Source organism: Salvia hispanica, chromosome 6 (assembly GCF_029641045.1).
Source record: "Salvia hispanica isolate PSC_SH4W2 chromosome 6, Shi_PSC_v1, whole genome shotgun sequence".
Taxonomy (NCBI): Eukaryota; Viridiplantae; Streptophyta; class Magnoliopsida; order Lamiales; family Lamiaceae; genus Salvia; species Salvia hispanica.
In genome coordinates this window covers 14,285,443-14,305,558 of record NC_142697.1, presented here as the reverse complement: position 1 = coordinate 14,305,558, position 20,116 = coordinate 14,285,443, and the positions used below count along the sequence as shown (strand labels likewise).

The following is a 20,116-nucleotide window of genomic DNA, read 5'->3' as shown; positions in this document are numbered from 1 at the left end:
TTTTACTCTAAAACATAGAGACGAAGGATCTCACGAAAATGGATTCAGATGCATTAATGGAACTATGATGTCAACTCCATGGTGTTGATGGGCAGGGTAGGATGGGGTTAAGACTTGAGTCATAGTGTCTAAATTTCTGTTGCTTCTGGCAACAAATATATTCATCAAAATAAATTCTTGCTCCAATGAAGTAGGGGTCCAGAAGTATTTAAGTAGAATACAAAATAATTTCAAGCTCAGAAGGTAGTTAGAATGTCGAATCTCTTATTAGTAAAAAAAAGGTTCAAGAGACGACAAAGGATGTAAATGTGATGATACTGAAATCAGTTGAGAAAAGAAGCGCCACTCCACATCTAATTGAGTGACTTAAAACAATTAGTTTCCCTGTATAATCATACATATCTCCAATCAATACTTGTTTCTTCTAGGGTCTACTCAAAATCATATGGTTATAGAACAAACAGGAAATACAAGGGCAAAAATGGAAAAGTATAAATACACAGCTATACCCTCTATACATCCCCGCCAAAAATCTTATGCATTTCTAATTACAATAAAATCTTAAGATGGAAATATACCAAGGTAACTCGTAAAACTATGTATAGGTGTGGAGGAAGAACCTTTGATTGACTTTGAGGCTACATCAGCTATTAACAGCTTTTATGCCTTGTTTCCATAAAACCACAATTTTTTCACCACACTGCTTGTACTTGTGACGCGCATATAGACATGATATGCCTTTGATCCGCTTGAATTCTATTCCCTCTCCAAGTTCACTCCTTTACACATCCAATGCACAGCTCTTGGGTATGTACTAATTGTAGATTCTGACAGGTTTCTCAAACGTGTGCCGATTCTACAATGCCAAGGTAAAACAGATTAGGACCAAATGTACATATATTACCAAGGAAGGAGAGTGCATGGTTAAATAACATTGTAGATTGGATTTCCTTCACCAGAAATTCCTCAATAAAAGCAACTAGTTGACTGTCTAACTTGGCAGAATCTAACAGTTCTCCAACTTGCATCAGAAGCCAGACATGATGTTGCAATACCACTAGTATATTAAAATAACATAGTGACTTAGGCATATGTTCCTTGTATTGAAAGGGCAATTTTGTCTACAGTACTAGAGAATCATCTTTCGATATACTGTGATTCACCATACAAAGGGAATCTAAAAGGAGGTGGCAAGCAGATGAGTTGCATATCATTTTAAAATGACTGTTTCATTAAGTAAAACGTACTTAGTCTAGAAGTAAAGGAAAGTTTTCCGCATTAAAGCACCAATATGAAACTGCAGTGCAGTGAAAGAATTTTAGCTGCCAAGAAAATCCCTATAAAAGACGTATGCTTTTACAAACAACGTCCATGGCATGTACCACCTAAGAGCAGGAGCTACTTATAAATTGAAAGGATTGAGGTGCCATGAAAGTATTGAGCTGCCACCAGTCATCTTTAAAAAAATTCCAATTCAATGATTGGAAGCAATAAGAAAGTAATCAAGATAATTGTATGGTTTCACTAATAAACAGAGAAAGAAGGAAAATTATAGTAGTAGTTCCCAACTATACATCTATTTTGAATTAAGAGGACCGGATATTATAAAGTGAAACAGCTTCAAATAAGTACTAACCTGGTTAGCTGCATATGACCGCTTTGGAGTGTTGTCAGAGTGCTCTAGTCCAAGGTATTGTTCCCAAGCACCGTAAACATCTCTTCTCTGCAACACGTAAGTGAAATAAAGGTGAGAAAATCACATATATATGAGGAAAGAATCTTGAAGCAATAAGGAAATCATTACCTGAAAACGACTGGACACGATGTCTGAATCTTGAAGATATTCAGGCCGACCCAAAGATAAAAATGCAAACTTCCACTGGGATGTTCCAAAATTATCAACACAAAAATGATATCCAAAAAGAGGAAAAGCAAAACATCCCCATTCCACAGGTTTTCTATCAGGACATTTCAAAAGAGAGAACAACATACCTTGGAGAACTCCTCATCAGGAACATGCAATTTTTTATGTATGCGCATTTTAATCTCACCCAAAGTCTCGTTATCATTAATGGCCAAGAAAAAGGGATCTCCAAAATTGTGGATCTGCTGTAAGGAGAACAAGAGAGGCAACTTGAATATCAATTTGAAGAAGTAAAATTTCACTATGCAGGAGTACAAATGTGTATGTCAGACTACACATTTTCAAGCATCTAATTTAATTACAACCTGATTTTGAGCAGTATCTTTCATAAAATGGTATACATGGATCAAGCGATAATTAAGACCAAGGTTTTTCTCCTCCTCGGGTATCTGCATCACAAAGAAAAATATGAATATTTTCAAGCTCATGTTTAAAAAATTATATTCATGCTATCATGCGAACAATATTTCCTTCTTTTGTATGTTTCTGAATTCTACGACAGACCCATAAATAGGGAAAAGAGATACAGAAGATGCTCAAATACACCCCATTGTTTACTGCTAGGTTCAAATACCTACTATTACTGTACTACTGCTATCCAAGGAGTAAACATTAGGTGCACAGGAACAGGGACAGGGGGAAAGAGAGAGTACCTCCTCAGCACGCAACGTCCAGTATTGATCATTTATATTTTCAATCTTTTCTTGGAGCGGGAATATCTGAAGACAAACAACAGAAATAATGTTTTCAATTTTCATAATAGAATTGCATTAGAACCTTAGAACATCATAAATTTAGTGGACTGCAAAAATCAATTGTAATAAACATCAAAGTTAGTTAAAGCACTAACAAGGATGCAAGTACGTGTGCTAAACTATAGCGAATATTTTTTAACTATGGGTTTTAGCAGCAACTCTGCAACCATAGGGTTAACAACAGCAAATCTATAGACTCCATTTACATGTATTTAGTGCCTCCAAAAAGTTTGGATGTAAAAAATGTTAAAGAAAACCCAGTATGCAAAAGAGCTAATAACAGCAGGAAAAAAAATGTACTCGCATGAAACAAAGATGGAAAATAAGCAGGCACTAACAGCAGCTATAACACCATGAACAATCATTTATGGATTTAGAACAAAAAACTAAAAGTCAATTATGTAGGATAATATGACTATGTAATACTACCTGAATAAGCTCACTCATTTATCAAATAAGATAAAGTAACTACACATTTATGTCTCAAGTCTTGCTGCTAACTGCTATACCATGATAGTAATTAATATACTCTCTCCGTCCCTCTATAGTAGAGACATTTCTTTTCGGCACGAGATTCAAGAAAAAATGTTTTAAAAGAGTTAAGTAAAAGGAGAATAAAGTAGAAAGGAAAAAGGTAGAGAGATGAAGAGAGAGTAAAGTACTTTTTGCCAAAAAAAGAAATGACTCAGCTACAGTGGGACAATTGAAAAAGGAATACGACTCATCTGCAGAGGGACAGAGGGAGTAATAAGCAGAATCAAGTACCTTATAAATCTTATGATAGAAAACCTCCAGCAATCTCAGTTCTGCATCTGGATGAGACAGCTCAACCTGAAATAGGAGTGCAATAAATTAATGTGGGATTCATGCTACTAGAAATCTTTAAAAATTATCTAAACGTGACTAGGAGCATACATTTACTAAAAAAGACTTTGAATTAATATGTGGAGTATCTTAACACAAATACTTTTATCTTTTACTCTACATGCATTTTGCAGCAGGATGATTTCCAGGTCTTACCTTACTCTTGAGATCATTAATGACGTCCCCCACACTACTCTGTTTTGGTAATCTGATAGTGTGAATAACAACCTGAATAGTTTTGGAAATGGCATTGAAAGATCCAGGGAAACATTGTACACCCATAAAAAAAAGAAAAAGACAAACAAAAAAAAAACAAAAAAATCCAGAGGACTGGTCCTTGAAGCACTCACTTCATCTTTAGTGGCATGATGGAAAGCAACTTTCAAAGTTTTTAGGCCTTGCAGTTCAGGCAAAGGGATATCCAGCACTTCATAGTATAGTATATCTGAAATCTATATATTCAACAGACATGGAATGGAAAGCTGTTGTCAACAGACAAACTCGGACCAAACAAAAATCAACTGAGAAAGCTACAAGTTTAATATCACAATCATATACCACCTGGTTATAATGAATAAGCATGTCTGTAAGTCGTTCAGCACCTCGATATTTGATTGGTTGTGGCTTTGGTTGCTGTGAATAACAGTTATGGGATGTAAGCCTAATTTTAGATGCATCATCTAAGCCAAGACGCCGGGCCACATATTCAACAACTTCATCATAATTGTTTTGTTTTGACCTGAAATTAATACTTATGTCAAGAAGATAATCCCTTGGAAACAGATAAATGGAACAGCTCAGCCACAGGAATAAATTAATAGACTTCAAAGATTTATAAACTAAGATTCTCACAATTCCAGACAAAATTCATCTTCCTTGGGCTTCTCCAATGAGCGAAAGCGAACCACCTATCAACCATCAAATAAGCTACGTAAAACAACATCCAAAAAATAACTCAATGACATAAGGTTTCAAATGTAAAGCATGAACAGAAACAATACTCCCTCCGTCCATGATTAAATGTCTCATACTTCTATATATTGGTTTTATAATAAAATGTGTGGAATGTAGGGTCCACTTACCGAATATAGTAAAAGTGAAATGGGACATTTATTGGCGGACGGACGAAAAAGGAAAAATGGGACATTTAATGGCGAACGGCTAGGTAAGAAATTTATGTGAGTTATTTCCTAAAGTATAGACAAATTAGATAGCATAATTCCATCCTTCAGTTTAGCACCTGAGGTTAAGCTATAACATCTATAAGCCAAGGTGAATCGCAAGGATTGAGTACATAATTCAATGCATTATGTCCTTGAAAATACACGCTCAACTTTATCTTGACAAATAAGCAAAGAAATAACTGAGTGAGTCATAAACTGATCACAGATTTATCTTTACCACATACTTCTATTCTAGCATTTCGGTCATTTGAATCAACCAATGACTAGGCTGAATTCAGACAACAGACAAAGTCAAATAAGTGGAAGAAAGAAACAGTATCTTTGTGCATGTGCTTTAGAGTATTATTATAGAAAATGAAGATGACTGAACTATCAGTGCTTTCAGATGAGACAATTACTTAAAGTCTTGCCACAAATACAAATGAGAGCGATCCTATTATTACAACTTAATACCTGTGTCATTTTATTTGATAAAACATATTTCAAAACATAGTTCAAGGCTTCAAGCACCAGAAATGAAGTTTCTGGATGAAAATATGACTGCTAGTGCTTAAAATAATCCCTATTTTTTAATCACAGCTGGTCGACATAAAAGAACAACTAGAATGAACTATGAGAGTACCAAACAGGTGAACCCACTAACGAAATCTACAAATGCAAATGGTTTAGCCATCAAAGAGATACCTGGCGATTGTGCACATAAATCAGAAAAGCAGAGACAGTAGGATAATTGCATTCTTCACTGCTCAGACCTTGAGGAGACTTTTGGAAGCAAATTATGTCACCATCTTCAAGCTGAGTATAGCCAAGAGAAAAAGGACATCATGTGACGCATGGCTTGAGAAATATAGAATTTTTTGGTTTGCCAAATTCAATGAATTTACAATTGATAAACCTGACTGCTACGAAAGCTGAGCTTCTTATCAATGTGCTCGCACATGACATTAGGTTCGTATTTGATTTCCTACATAAATCCAGTGTAAGGTAAATAAGAAAACTTAAAGCTTAAAGATTTAGAATGATGCAAACTCTGAAATACTCACTCCGTCCCACTAAATATGAAACATTTTCTTTTTGGCATGGGATTTTATGTAGTGTTGTTTTTTGAGTGGAGAGAGAAAAAGTAGAGATGATGTTGTATCCATTTTAGGACGTGTCATTTTTACTGTGACAACCCAAAAAAGGAAAACGTTTCATTTTTAATAGGACAAAGGGAATAGAACATAGATGAGAAGCTTCGACCTCAAAGAGTTCAATTTCTTCATCAGGAGCAAAGCCAGCCATTTCATTAAGCTTTTTCAATATATCCATTGGCTTTCCATTTCCTTTCACAAACAGCCTTCCAACATATCTAATCACAACAAATAAAAATTCACAAACTATAGTTATCTATCATGATCCCTGATGCTAGTTCCAACTTCCAAGAATTTGTCAAGAGATCAATCTATCTAATGCAATTTAGCTATAATGAGAAGACAATAGACAGCATGACATACTATGAGGTGCCAATATATTTGATGCAAAATTGGCACAAGACAAGATGAGACATACCTGAGCTCCTCTCTGATTGGATCATAAAGTTTGAAAAACAAAATAATATCCTCCTTAGTCTTCTCAGGTGGAGGAAGAGGTTGCATATCCTGTATAAATGGTAATGGGGCACAAAAACTTAAGACATAAAAGTCAGGAGCATAAATAATCATTAAGCATTAGCAAAAAAAAGCAAATTTTTTTTACCAGGCCGACTGCTACTTCCAGAAATAATTTTAGCTCGGCATTATTTGCCTTGTTGGATACTTCTCTTAACTGGCCTACCTGAGGAAAACAATAAGCAGAATGTCATAAATGCATGTAAAAGAAGAGATCCCAATACACAATGTAGAATAACTGAAAAATCTGATAAAAAAAAAACTTGAGCAGGTGAATGTCATTGGACTAGCAGTTTCCAACAACAAAGACCGTATTCTTCTTACTCTCAAATGTCAATCCTAGATGGAAGGTTCATCCCAGTTTAAGCAGTAGAAGAGGGAATTAAGGATTGCCATATCAATCAAGGCCACCATATCAGAAGCTACATGTAAAAAACTAACTATCATTGCTTTGCCCCACCTTTCAAATTTTGTCCTTTTAACTAGAGTGCTTTCTCTTATTGGATCCACCACATGGTTATTCTACTTAGCTTGAGGTTATTTTCCCCTTTAATATAATTGCTTCTAAGTAGTTTAATACTCCAACTTCTTTTCTCATCAGTCATCACCACACCTAGCATCAAGCTATTCCAATATAATCCGACTTGCCATTGCCCTCTACAAGTAGGCATCCAGCATATTGAAGGACAATTGCTTAGAGCCGTTTACAAGTTTTATGATGGAGCAGGAAGTAAATGAAGTGTTAAGATCTTAGCAGCAGTACTATAACAGAAATTAATTATGATCCAACAGTAGTTCCACAATGGCCACTGAACTCTTTTAAAACCAAGCATGCATCCATTGGAAAACCCCAATATTCTATGTTATCATGCCTTGATAGACAAAAAATATTGTATTACTCCGTACATTTTATAAGCTATTATAGACATGTAAAAACTTGACCTAGTTTTAGGTGTGAGCTTCTAGCCAAATGGATATTTTAGCAACCACCAATGTCGACAAGAACATAAGAATCAGGGTGTCAAGCATTTACAGAGAGATGATGTTAACTTGTTTCAACAATACCTACATCAACAAGGACAGCAAAACATAAACAAATAAAAGTACTTACAGATTGATTTTCCTCTTGAGGTGTGAGTGGGCGGTTTGGGCGGTATGTATGATTTTGGCGTTTGGCCCATAACCAGAAACGTTGAAATTGCACTGGTATCCCAAACTCCTTCGCAACTTCTTCCTGAGAATTGACATGATAATGAGATAAGGTGCCACATTGTAGTTAAGTATCTTAAGACCACCAAATCCCCCACCTATGAAAATCAATATTCAACGTATAGTGGTAAAGCTATAAATCAAGTTCATAAAATTAATCTTTGAGAAATTCTGCTACAGGAAATGCTCCAGTTGAGAGAAGCCTAATCTTCATCTTGTATTTTGATAATAAATGGAATCGCTAATTTTAAGAACCAACTCATGCCAAGGTACAATAGTTACATGCACTGATGCACCAAGCCTTTCAGCATCCCCAAGATCAATTGAGTTAGGTAATTAGCCCTCAAAAGGTCAACCACCAGCCATTATGGTGTTAGGTTGACAATGATATAGGTTGGAGATGGATTTCATTTCACCTAGTATTCTTTACACATTAATGGAAGGAAGTACTTAAGACGGATTCAACTGATTCTGTGATTATCCTAACCTTGGTCTCTGTGATACTCCCTCCATCCCAACAAGAAATTGTGTTGAATGAATTAAATGAAAATAAAATAAAATAGGAGAAAGGAATAAAGTAGGAGAGATAAGAGAGAGTAAAGTAAGTAATGACATAAAGTTAAGAGTGGTTAGATGTTTTTTTTGTCAAAAAAGGAAACGGTTGAACTTAGTTGGGACATCTAAAAAGGAATACGACCCAACTTCGTTGGGACAGAGGGAGTATCATGTTTCAGACAAGACCAATCAACCACATCCGTGACCTTGAAAATGATGTAAAGTGATCAACCCAATAGCAGTAACTCAAACTCCAATCTAATGTATACATGTGAGTTGTTAAACTCTTTCTACATTCTGTGTGTGAGTCCAGAAGCACACACACATTGCATACATAATACATAGAGAGGACTTCCATCACTCGCACAAACATTTTTTGAGTTTCCTTGGTAGATTTTGAGACATAAGCATTCAGTAATATCAGTTCCAAAATGATCTTGATGTATATACAACAATGTTATCAATCTCGTATGGCGGCTTATGGCGGTTTGCCTAAAAACCGCCACAGGGATATGACGTATTAGTATGGCGGATATGGCGGTCAATAATTAAATAAATAAAATAATACTTATACATTTATATATAATTCAAAAATTAGAAAATAATAAAAATATAACATCTAAAACTCTTAAAACAATTAATAAAGCATAAAATACAAGTCTAACCTCCATGTTTCTAGCATAATGCTCCATTGCTAAGTGCAGTACACACGCAATGTTGTCAAATGGTGGATATGGCGGTGCTATGGCAGCACCATGGTGCTATGGCGTTTCCACCACCAAACGCCATGGTGCCGTCATATCCGCTATTTGATAACACTGATATACAAATATAATATAATGACAAACATATGTAAAATATTGTTTGAATATGCAATAATATCAAAATACATTAATGCTAAATCAAATAAGATGCAACATTAAGAGGCTCAAGAATATGTAAAGGTGCCTTGAAAGAATAAAAGCTGTCTACGAGATGCAAGAATATGTAAAGGTACCTTGAAAGAATTAAAAGTTAGCTGTTTCTGAATACGGAATTGCCGAACTTTATCATGATCCACAAGATCAAAATATATATCCTTTCCAATCTGATGAACTAGATCCTCATCTTGAGCAACCTACAAAAGCAATCGATAACAGTTGAGAACAACCTTCCATGTAAAACATGTGAAAACGAAGAAGAATAACTACAAAAAATACGAGACCTTAATAATTGTGTAGAGGTGAGCCTCAGCCTTTTCCTTTCTCTTTTGCTCTTTTTCTTCCTGCTCTTTCTTCAAACGTATCTGCAAATAGATCCGATTAAATCAGAGTAATGAATACGATTAAGAGCCAAAACTCATAGACTTACCCTTAGATGTTCTGCTATGTCTTTCTCATCCACATTGCAAATGATTTTATCCGTGTCGCTTTCACGTATATAAACAAGCATGTAAGCGTTTGAATATTTGGTGAATTTGAATGGTGAGTTATTAAATCCAGGATTCGTCTGTGGTAGCTGTGTCAGGGAAGAGAAACTGTGATTTGTGGAACATGACCAAAATGCAACCAGCATACAGGTAGACGCCAAAATTAATGCCTTTAAGTAATTCACTAGTAAAAGGAAGCTAGTGTAATGTAAATTGCTCTACCTCTTCTTCACCACCATATTGCTCTTCTAAGGCACGTTTGATGTCTTCTTTGGTCACACGCTCATCATCAAATTTGAACCTAGAAAAACATAGTCTAGGAAATTCATCAACATAAACCAACAACCTAAATTACATAATGACACGGAAGTGGTGATCCCAAACACAGTTTGCAGCAATATCAGATTGCTATTAAGGAAGCAGAGCCAAAGAAAAGCTCCATAGCAGTCTTGCATTATTTTCCTTGGAAAGACAATGTCTCCAGTAACAGATTAATATAATGAATCTCAGCAAGTACTATTATAGCATACCATGAATAAATAATCTCAAAATTAAATTCAGAAAAACAGAGGGAAAAGGACGAAAGAGAGTGAAGATAATCCAGGATGCATAACATGGCATACCACTGATCAGAAAGTGTTGGCCGTATATAAGCATAATAGTGTCCACCATGCACTCCCCCACTGTGAACCAGGACACTGCAAACAAGGATATTATTCAGTACTTCCTCCATCCCACCCTAAGTGGAGCATTTCCTTTTCGGTACGGGATTTTATGTAGTGTTGTTTTGTGTGTTAAGTGGAGAGAGGATCAAGTAAGAGTGGGAAAAGGTAGAGAGAGTGATATTTCTATTTTAAGAAATGTGTCATTTAGGATGGGACATCCCAAAAAGGAAAATGTGTTAGGGTGGGACGGAGGGAGTATTAAGAATCAATAATATTAATCCCTGCTAGAAGTTATAAAGGTGCTGATAAGTTGGAGGAAGATGTAGAAGCAGACTTGAAAATCATCTAAAGATAAACCAATAGGAGGACATTCACTAACTTGGAAAAATTGAAGTGAAGCAGGTGACAGAAACTACACGGCTGTTTAAAAAGCATGTATTGATAGGAATACCTGTGAAGGGTGTATAGGTTGCGGACACTGCTATCTGCCTCAGGAGATAAATATTTTCTGTTCTCTCTATCAAGGTCAAATTGCAAAGGGAACTCATAACGATCATTTATCTGCTTGGTCATACAAAAGAAAGGTTACAGTTTTAAGCAGCTAGTTAAATCAGAAACTTAGATCATGTAATGTTCTAGTACAATCTAATTTATGATCACTCGTGACTGGATAGATCTAATTCCCTGGTTGAAGATGGGACATAATTATTCAAATAATACAGCAAACTATGTAACAAATGCTGCCAGTCCACAGAGTTACTATTGAAGTAATTATGACATGAGGGATCTCCACCATGAAGAACATAAGATGTTTTCCAGAGAGAGTTATAATGTCTTTCAATGAGAGAGTTATACTGGAATGAGGAGGTTAGTCCATCCAGAGGCATCAAATTAGTTGAGGATTCAAGTTTCAGGCATTTAATTAGATTTTTGCAAGATACAGCTTTCAGAATTGCATTGGCAGTACAGTCCAGAAAATTTTTGACTTGCAAACTCAACTGATTTTTTAGAAACAATGTCGTCAGTTGATCCTAACGTGTAAGTAATCATGTCGAATTAAACTAAATCACCTACGTAAAAACTATATAATGTTACGAGCAAAAAAAGGCACGCATTCATATTCTTAAAGACTTAAACTACCAAGTCTATTCTGGCAAAGATATTAAAAGTGAAAAAAAAAAAAAAAACTTCCCCCTCCATCCACGAAAATAGTCCCATCTTGCCATTTTGGGATGTCCACAAAAACTAGTCCCATTTCTAAAAAAGGAAAGTTTTTCTCAAAGACTTAATCCGCTTTTTCTCCCTATCTGTCTTACTTTACCAATTTTCTAAAAAAGGAAAGTTTTTCTCTTTCTTTCTTACTTTACCGATTTCTGATTAAAACCCATGCCGTCCACAAATGGGACTTTTTTTTTTGGACGGAGGGAGTATAATATTATACTAGTTTACTCTAGAGGAACACAATTGTATATATAACCCACAGCTGACTGCACATAATGGGATGACAACATTGTTGTGGTAGTTTTGCTTTAAGGAAACTGCTGATCACTCATCTCTTCCCAAAGCAAATAAGCATTAGCATATATCTTTGAGACTAAAGGGGAAAAAAGAGAAAACAAAAGGAAAGGAAAATATGAATCATAAGCAGTCAAATGCCAATAGGGGATATTAAGTAAGAAGTTACCTTGACCATAGTATCACGAACAAAATCGTATTCGAATCTTTTTAACTGAAGCTGAAGAACAGGGGGGAAATCAATGAAAAGGACACCTTTCCTAGCATCCTGCACAGTAAGCAGTCGCTTAGACATGAAACCAGGGGGGTGAAGGCACATAAATTTTGTTTAGAGGTATATTGTCATTTTATTTTTCAAGAGAGAAAATTCTAAAGCAAAGGTAACGTCTCAAAAAATTAAAAATTATATAATTTTTACATAAGCTTCAGAGATTTTCTCAACAGTTATACTTTCTATTCTCCATTTCCTGTCCTTTGTTTTTCCTTCGCCAATTATAGGGTGTTACTACCTCTTGACAAATATATCCAGTGAATTAGCCAAGTGATTTATGCATTCAATTAGTCTCTCAACATCCTCCTAAATAAAAAGCTAATGATGAATAGAAGAGGCCAACCTGCAATCCATACTGCTCAGCATGATATTTGTTATCACCTTCAAGACGTTCTACTTCCACATATTTGTCAAAAGAAGCATAAATATCTTTACAACCTTTAACATCAAGCTGCAGATCTGGCACCACATGTGTAAGTAACATTAGGTAATAAATAACAGCTCCAAGTCACTCTAGTCAAACCCTAAGGCATACCATAGAAAGATTCCTTTCTTGTTGATTTGTACTCCACATTAATACATTCTATGTAATTCATATGGTGCCCCTCAAATAACTGCTGTATTGTGCCCTCCACTACAGTTCCCTGAAATAAACATAAATAACAAAATAAGCATCTTATATTAGCAGCATACCTTTAAAAGGATGTTTCATATTCTCTTTTCATCAATTCAGCAACCATAAACTCTGAAGTGTCGTCATATTACTTTCATTTTGTCTTCAAGTTTTTCACAGAGAACCCTGTTCAATTCTTGTACATCATGCTGCATAAAAGAATCATATGTATCCCAACCAAAAGACTTCGTCAACTCCTTGGTTGCAACACTTGTATCACTGTACTGCAACTTATAGAACAAGCTCTGAAGGGCCAGAGGGATGCTTCCATATGGGTTATCATTTTCTGTTGTTGGCATGTGGTATACAGCCTGCAGCAGAATCTCAAGTAAGTTCCTTCCCATGTAAAGTAAAAAAAAGACAGCACAACAGAAGAGCAAACCTTTCTAAAATAAGGAATATGATACAGTGTCTGGAGAAGGGAGTTCATATAGCAAGTAGCACCCTGATTCTTCAGCCCTACATAACCTGTTTCTTTCTTTGAGTCATGGGACCAGTAATCAACAACTTTACGAACAGCAACATCAGCCTCAATTATACACGTGTCATTCACAAGGTAACCACGACCAGGGTCATAAAGGTCACTGAGTGGCATGAATGAGGTGAATCCCCAATCACTTTCTCTGGAATTGAATTGGTGTTGTGTATCTGCAAAATTAGTTAATCAATCATACAGCCAACAATTATAGCAAATGAGTTATAAAGAACCTAATCAAAATCCTGAAGAAAGAGCAAGCCAGCACGAAGCAAAAAAGTTCCAAGCATAAGAATCATACATGCACCTGAAGACTAAATTATACTCCCTCCGTTCCATAGTAGTGGAGTCATTTTGCCATTTTGGTACGTTTCATAGTAGTGGAGTCATTTCCCCTTTTAGTAAAAGTCACCAAATTTCTTCTCACTGACTTTACTCTCTCTTACTTTTTTATCTCTTCATCTCCCTACCTTTTTCATTTCCTACTTTATTCTTCCTTTACTTAACTCACTTAATGTATTTTTTCTTAAACCACGTGCCAAAAAGAACACCTCCACTACTATGGAACGAAGGGAGTATTGATAAAGTGACTGCTTTGGATTATTTGCAGTATTAAGAGACTTGCAAAGATATATTTCGTCAATGCATGTGTAACAGTGTAAAAAACACAACAAATTGCAGCGATAAAGAGTACAATGTGACATATTGTCGTATGAAGCAACTGAAAAGTATTAATAAAAAACAAGAACTATGACCAGCTTTCAGGCATATTTGCCTACTCCCTTTCATATTTTCATGGCTAGAACACTTACAATGTCCCTATCTACAGTTCAGTAATTCCTTATATTGATTGCTGAGCATAGAAAATGATCCCTATGATCACCATCCATATAAAGATATTATCCATGTAGGAAATTTAACCTCTACGTGTACATAGAACTTTTTTTTACAACAAGCATGACAGGCATTCACCCAAGTGAATTTCTTGTTCAAAGAGTGTTTTTTGCCAAGCTAGCTTAGCTAGTCAAAGAAAATTTTATAGTGCCTAGCCTTATTAACATGTTTTTTAGTTTCTAATATGTTAACAAATAAGTTGTCAGTTGACAAAGTTGTGATCAAATAAGTAAGATATATTTTAGAAATAAAATTGGAATCCCCTTACTTCTCTAGAACAACTTACAACCTCCCACCATCTTATTTTGGGAGCATATATATTTCTTTGCATAAGAAACAAGAAAGTTTCATTGAAGTTATGGAAATTGTACAAGATAACAGTTACCTACAAACTTGTAAGAATATAAGTTTTACAAAAACCTGGTAAGTTGTTCTAAAAGCTTATAAACTTAGTCAAACAACCTTTAGATCTTATTCATGAAATCTAAAACCTGTCCAGACAAACTAAACTAACAACCGGAGTGCAAGAGAGAAATTAAATTGGCATCAACCCTTTTCTGTTGACACACATAAAATATCAATAGAAGATACTTGATATACATGATAACTCTCATTATTGTATTTTCTATAAGAGAATTTTAACTACTAATAACTCATTTGACATATTCGAGATTATGGAACTTATAAGGTTTCTTATTTTCTTATGAATGAATAGATAAGTTTAAATATCATGTCACAGTGGAGTGGAATCGAACCTGAGGCCAAAACCTTTGGCCTCGGGCATTAACTACACTACCCCTAGACCCAACACAAGCACATGGCAATTGTGAAGTTTAACTGTTTAAGAGTCTCCATTATATACAATTATTCCACTGGTGGGATATATCCCATACAAATAAACAAAATGGCAAGACAACTATGATTTCCCAAGCCACACATACCAGTATCAAATATGTTCTTGGCCCAGTTTGCGTAGGCACATCTATCCATTTTATAAGAATCAAGGGATCTTATCATTGAGAAAAATAAAATTACAGAGGGGATGAGAATCCCCAAATATATAAATAAATAGTTAGCAAACTAAATGACACTGTTCAAATGTCCAATAGTAGCAAGTACAAGGAATGCTATGAAATCTATGCGGTTTGAAACTGACCAGCCAACCCCTAAATTTAATGCTCTCCCAAACTCATTGATGGATTTCCTCCGAAATTCCAAAATTCCTCCTATTCCTTTCTAACCAAATAGACCATCAGAGCACTGACAAGTATCTGTATATACAAAAAGAAAGAAGATAATTGAGTCTGATAGGCTAAAAAGATTCCCCATTACCAAAGAAACAAGGCATTACATCAGCACTTAAGACAACAAGTGGAAATCAAACTCCAAAACCTGATGTCAAAAAGATACCTCCAAATAGAAACAAGGAAAAGTAGCATCTTAAACTCCCATATAATGAATCTAACAGCTGAACACTATAGTAAAAAGAATGTAGAAATGTAGTTAAGATGCCCTTCTAGCAAACACAACCAACAATGCAGCAAATGAGCATCATTCAGCTGCATGTTGTCCAGCAAGACAGGATGCCTAATAAAAGAAATGGAGACTCGATCACTAACAATAAAAATAAAAATACAAGATTTGGCTGGTATATAATATAGTCCTTAGAACTTAATACTGAAAAGAGAGGAGGTGATCTATTCTATCATTCAGGGTTAGGCAGCAGCAGGATTTGTTCTGCTGATATGGGTAAAGACTAAAGGAAAGTGAAACATAAGAACATCAGCATTGTTCTACATGCACTAGAGGTGAAAAGTGGGAATAGAAACTGAAGAGGGGAAGCTAGGAATCAGAAATGAACAGTAAGCATCTGAAGTGACAAGATGCCTACAACTTGCTTAAGGTTGTGTGAGGACTGCTGGAACTAGAGGCGAACTCGGGGAGTTTATTTGAAATCCATACTTCCATAGGTAGGTACATTCAACTTATGCAGCGAAAATCTTAATGCTCAATGAATTTATATAGTTTAAATCACTAGTTCATTCTGGATTAATTTAAATGTTTGTACTAAACCTAGTTAATTTATATCCCTCACCACCTCCCACACACTAAAGTCACAAAGTTAACACAATCACACACAGAGTTGCGGGAGAGCGCGTGCATTCACACTTCTGCAAACACGCTACAATAACTATTCTATATGACTAGAAATATTATCATAGAAGTTCAATATCATTAACATATAAATTCACATTAAATTAAATTTTCCCTGGTTGTATATTATATAACAACCAAAAAAATGCTTGATCAAACTTGGTGTAAACAATTTGATTGTGGATTAGAATTTCTCTAAACAAATCCACCCTAAACAAATGTTTGGTACAAACAGAGGATTTTTCCCACTCCAACTGAGAACGAACAAGCATGCTGTCGCATCTTAAAGAGAAGCAAATGGCATCAAAATACCATTATTTCCCCCCTTTAGCATTATTTTTTATAATAATATCCGATTAGAATTACTGTGTAATATGTCTAAAGTGTTAGCTCTCCTCTCAGAGCTTGCATTCATCCTATACTAGTAATTCATAGAATATCTTTCTATTATGTATAGTATTTACTAATTAGTAGGAAGCCATAGGCCGAAGGGGCTAAAGTGGCAGGAGAACAGAATATCCTACAGACTTTTTCTAAAATACTTCTACGGGGGTATATTAAAAGATGTGAAAGTGCTGTAGTTTGTAAACATATGAATATCAGAAAGTGAGACAAAAAAGCTTATTTTTAAGATAATAAATGCTTTCAACTTGGCACAGAAGATCTAAGATTAATAATTTAGAAAACCACTTTAAATGACTCTCTAGCGAGATCTGGCATCAGAGAGCATTTCAGATACAACATAATGATGTAGGGTAGTACCCACAGCTGAAGCAATACTAAAGTTTTTCTGGAAAAGTTTAGTCAGTTGTACTTGTATTGAATTAGTGAAACTAAGAACGCCAAGAAAATCAGAGAATTTTTCTTTCGCCACACTACCTAATTATTCCCACATCTACAATATTTTCGAAATGAATATTCCTAAAGCAGCTGCCAATTAATTCTTACCTTTCCTTATTGTGAATTTGCTGTGAATTTGATTAATCACAGACAGACTAAATTGTGCATATCTGCTCCAACCATAGGGTAAAGCAGAAGAGTCCGCAACATCAAGATACATAGACAGATGATCAACATTGTTCCCTTTTGGGAATATAAGAATTCGCCTGACCACCAAAAACATAGCTTGTATCAGCTTGAACATAATACCATCAAAACAAAAGACATAATATGAGGAAAAGCACAATGTAAAATACCATTTGAAACCTCCAACATGAAAAACTTCAGAATAATGTTTCTTCATGTTCACCTTTGAGAAATTCTCGATTTTCCAAGTAAATCGTGCAGATGGTGGTTCATCTATCGCTTGTGCATCCACAGCATTTGTTGTTGCTTCAGTAGAAGCAACTAGATAATAGAGTACAACAACCCAATAAGAAGAAGAAGAAGAAGAATAAAACAAATGAAAAACCAGCCAAACCTCCCGAGCACCAACAACCAATACATGACAATAGATGCCAATTGCTAAATTATGAAAGACTAACCCAACTCAAAGAATCAGAAGTGCGACTGCTGAGATTCCATGATGTTGACAGAATCACAATTAAAGCAGTGGCTAGTCGAAATTAAAACGTAATGACACCTTTAATACACAAAGGCAATACCTTCCATGGGTTGAGGGCCTTCTGGAGCAAAATCAGCATGTGGCACAAGCATCTGCTCGCCTTCTGCCTGCTAAATAAATAGACCAAAGCCACATGTCACGAATATGGATCTAATAGGCCTACTGTTGTACACTTATCCCTGACCCAAACCCTAAAATTTGAGCACTAAGCGTAATACACCACAACAATCTTCAATCTCAATCAATGCAAAACTCGTAATTTCCACTTCCCAAAAAACACGCCATCAACAGGAAAATGCCATCTTACAGCTGAATTCAACACAAAAGTGAAAGAAAACTCAAACAATACAAAGCCATTAAGTAAGGCAATCATGCAAACAAGGGTATCTACGCCCACGAACTGCTATTATAAACATCAAAAAGAAATTTTGTTTAAAAAAAATGAAAAGATAAGTCACTTACGTCGATTGGGGGAGTTGTTAGGAGAGTCATGGGGCAAAACTGGGGGAGCGCGATCGATTGATCGGGATTATTTTGCAGAAATTTCAAGTTTTTGTGTGAAAAGAATAGTAGCAGTGATCGATCTAGAGAAAGAATTACTAGGGAGATTGGAGTGGTTCGAATTCCAAGGGTAGTTTCGGGATTCCAATTGCTGTGATTCCCTTTTACTGTGTTGATTTTATAAATGTTGGTGAGTTAATTAATTTTGATTGCCACGTTGGAGCCAGAATTGTTTAATCAGATTAAAGCTTGAAATTGGATTCACATTTACCAAAAAAAAAAAATGTTTCTAAGTAGTACTATTAATTTTGTTAGCTTTTGATATTAAAGATTATATTTGATCCATATTTAACAATTAATTTAGCTTTTGACCTAGATTGAAGATTTAGAATCAAAAGCTAAGAGTACGTATAATAGTGTTCCATAAAGAACACGTTCCTTACTATTTATTTATGGACCTGGCCTTACTTTGATTCATATTTATTTATTTACCATTCTTTAACTAGGGCACAACACTCACAATCATATTTTTCCCCCAAAAATATGCTCTTCACAACTTATGGGTCTCATTATTCTATTATTAATAGCAAAACTTCATTAAAAAAAAAACCCAAAAATGGCATTACAAATTCATAAAAAAAAATATTGACACCTAATATCATGGAATTTTCAAAATGTTGGGTTTTTTCCACGAAGTTTGAAATTGACAAATAATATCACGAACTTTACCCTGAGTTTGTTATTTCCCACCAATGAAAAAATTTAAGACAAATAATTTTATTTTACGAATTTTTTTTTTGTAATTTCTCGACAATAATTTCGAGAGCTTCAAGTTTTCCAATCCTTGAAGATAGTTTTTCTTGAAGCACACCTTCTAAAATTTTGTTTTTCGATCTATTAATATAGCTGGAATTTTTTCATTGGTGGAAAATAACAAACTCATGGTAAAGTTCGTGATATTATTTGTCAATTTCAAAGTTCGTGGGAAAAACCCAACTTTTTGAAAGTTCCATGATAGGTGTCAATATCCCTAAAAAAATTAAAACTTACATAATTTAAATCCTAAAAATTAAATGAAGCCAAAGAAGCAGAAGAAGGAGTTCTCTAATGTTATGACAGATCAGGTAATAGTATAATCGACAAACAAAAGAACGTAAAGAGACACAGAATTTACGTGGTTCACCAACGTTGTGTTGGCTACGTCCACGGGCAAGAACGGAGAACAAATTGTATTATGACTGCGAACGCAGATACAACGATGCTGATACTAAAAGACTGCTACTACTCTTAACAAATTCTCGTGCCCACTTCTATATAAATAGGTACAAAAGACAAATTGTGCTTGATACAACAATTAAGCCCACAAACAGAAACATATCTACTCAGTTTGATCAGCTCATCCCTTCGACTTGATCAACTCAGCAATGATTCAATAGCAACCTAACAACTGCTCAACTCAGGTTACAACCCCTCAGCTTCATCAACTAAGCAATGATTCAAGGCATCCTAACATCTAATGACGATGAGATGCGTCTACCGAAATCGGTAACACTAGCTATCAATAATTTTTTAGTGGAACTAGCTACTCATTGCCGAATTTATCCCAAACATGTTCGATTAGATCTTCTTGTAATTGGAGGTGGGCGTTGGTGTCGTGCATCGTTGTTCTTATTTCTATCCTCTCGCACACTGATGTGGCGCACCTCGGCGTAGGGGAGAGCTTGTGGTTGAGTTTCCAGGGTTATCCCCATCGAACAAGATTGTCCAATTCGGTCCTTCGTCATCAACATTCATATTGTGCAAAATAATACACACGTAAATGACGTCGATAAGATTGTTTACGTACCACATCTGAG

At 35.3% G+C, this 20,116-nt stretch overlaps 1 protein-coding gene across 6 annotated transcripts; it reads right to left on the bottom strand.

Annotated features, from left to right (window-relative positions):
* Positions 1-327: 327 nt before the first annotated feature.
* Positions 328-18,395, bottom strand: LOC125203128 (ubiquitin C-terminal hydrolase 12-like). Of its 6 annotated transcripts, none has more exons than XM_089061349.1 (32): positions 18,222-18,395; positions 17,800-17,869; positions 17,392-17,542; positions 17,144-17,301; positions 13,055-13,320; positions 12,765-12,983; positions 12,535-12,643; positions 12,343-12,458; positions 11,898-11,996; positions 10,665-10,774; positions 10,172-10,246; positions 9,771-9,849; positions 9,491-9,637; positions 9,345-9,425; positions 9,138-9,257; positions 7,488-7,610; positions 6,465-6,542; positions 6,279-6,367; positions 5,970-6,078; positions 5,623-5,691; positions 5,412-5,522; positions 4,396-4,451; positions 4,105-4,282; positions 3,894-3,995; positions 3,700-3,771; positions 3,445-3,510; positions 2,578-2,643; positions 2,230-2,313; positions 1,993-2,106; positions 1,805-1,879; positions 1,637-1,723; positions 328-856 (listed from the first exon to the last, which is right to left on the bottom strand). In XM_089061349.1, the coding sequence occupies exons 1-32, from the start codon at positions 18,249-18,251 to the stop codon at positions 815-817; spliced, it is 3,351 nt and encodes a 1,116-aa protein (XP_088917475.1). In that variant the 5' UTR covers positions 18,252-18,395; the 3' UTR covers positions 328-814. The 6 variants fall into 6 exon arrangements, with proteins under 6 accessions (XP_088917475.1, XP_088917473.1, XP_088917474.1 ...); XM_089061347.1 differs by having other exon boundaries at positions 1,993-2,109; positions 18,222-18,394; XM_089061348.1 differs by having other exon boundaries at positions 1,993-2,109; positions 17,800-17,866; positions 18,222-18,394.
* Positions 18,396-20,116: the final 1,721 nt, after the last annotated feature.

Coding starts and splice junctions, on each gene's coding strand:
- LOC125203128 (XM_089061347.1), bottom strand. CDS start 18,251: ATGACTCTCCTAACAACTCCCCCAATCGAC. Junction 17,870..18,221: donor TAACAACTCCCCCAATCGAC/GTAAGTGACTTA, acceptor CTATTTATTTAG/CAGGCAGAAGGCGAGCAGAT. Junction 9,638..9,770: donor AATATGGTGGTGAAGAAGAG/GTAGAGCAATTT, acceptor TCCCTGACACAG/CTACCACAGACGAATCCTGG.